The sequence below is a fragment of the Acanthisitta chloris genome, unplaced genomic scaffold (genome assembly GCF_000695815.1).
Source record: "Acanthisitta chloris isolate BGI_N310 unplaced genomic scaffold, ASM69581v1 scaffold1610, whole genome shotgun sequence".
Lineage (NCBI taxonomy): Eukaryota > Metazoa > Chordata > Aves > Passeriformes > Acanthisittidae > Acanthisitta > Acanthisitta chloris.
The window spans coordinates 20,144-20,451 of record NW_008653127.1 but is presented as its reverse complement, the minus strand read 5'-3'; the positions used below and the strand labels follow the sequence as shown (position 1 = coordinate 20,451).

General features: G+C 61.7%; 1 protein-coding gene across 1 annotated transcript in view; it reads right to left on the bottom strand.

Moving 5' to 3' along the window:
• The window catches only part of POLE (polymerase (DNA directed), epsilon, catalytic subunit), a gene marked incomplete at its 5' end in the record, with an annotated part of 26,645 nt that overhangs the window by 6,753 nt on the left and 19,584 nt on the right, over positions 1 to 308 (bottom strand). Inside the window, one exon of the mRNA XM_009079433.1 lies at positions 38 to 191. Coding sequence (XP_009077681.1) covers positions 38 to 191 — 154 coding nt within the window. The remainder of the gene's footprint in view (positions 1 to 37; positions 192 to 308) is intronic.

The following is a 308-nucleotide window of genomic DNA, read 5'->3' as shown; positions in this document are numbered from 1 at the left end:
GGTGCCCCAGGAGCCCCTCTCTCCCAGCATGCCTCACCTGGCTCCAGGTAAGTGAACTGGGCCAGCGAGCGCATCTCCAGGTGCTCAATGTCGAAGGTTTCGGCCTCTCGCCCTGCCAGGTGCCGGACGAGCTGCCTGCTGACCATGCACACACAGCCCAGGTGGGTCAGGGCACGGAAGAGCAGCGGCACCTGGAATGATGCGGGAGATGTGTAGTGAAACCACCTTTTCTCAGGGGTTGCAGACCTGGAATAACCTCAGCCAGGGGAGGCTGAGTGAGCTGGACTGTACAGCTGGGAACGAGGAGA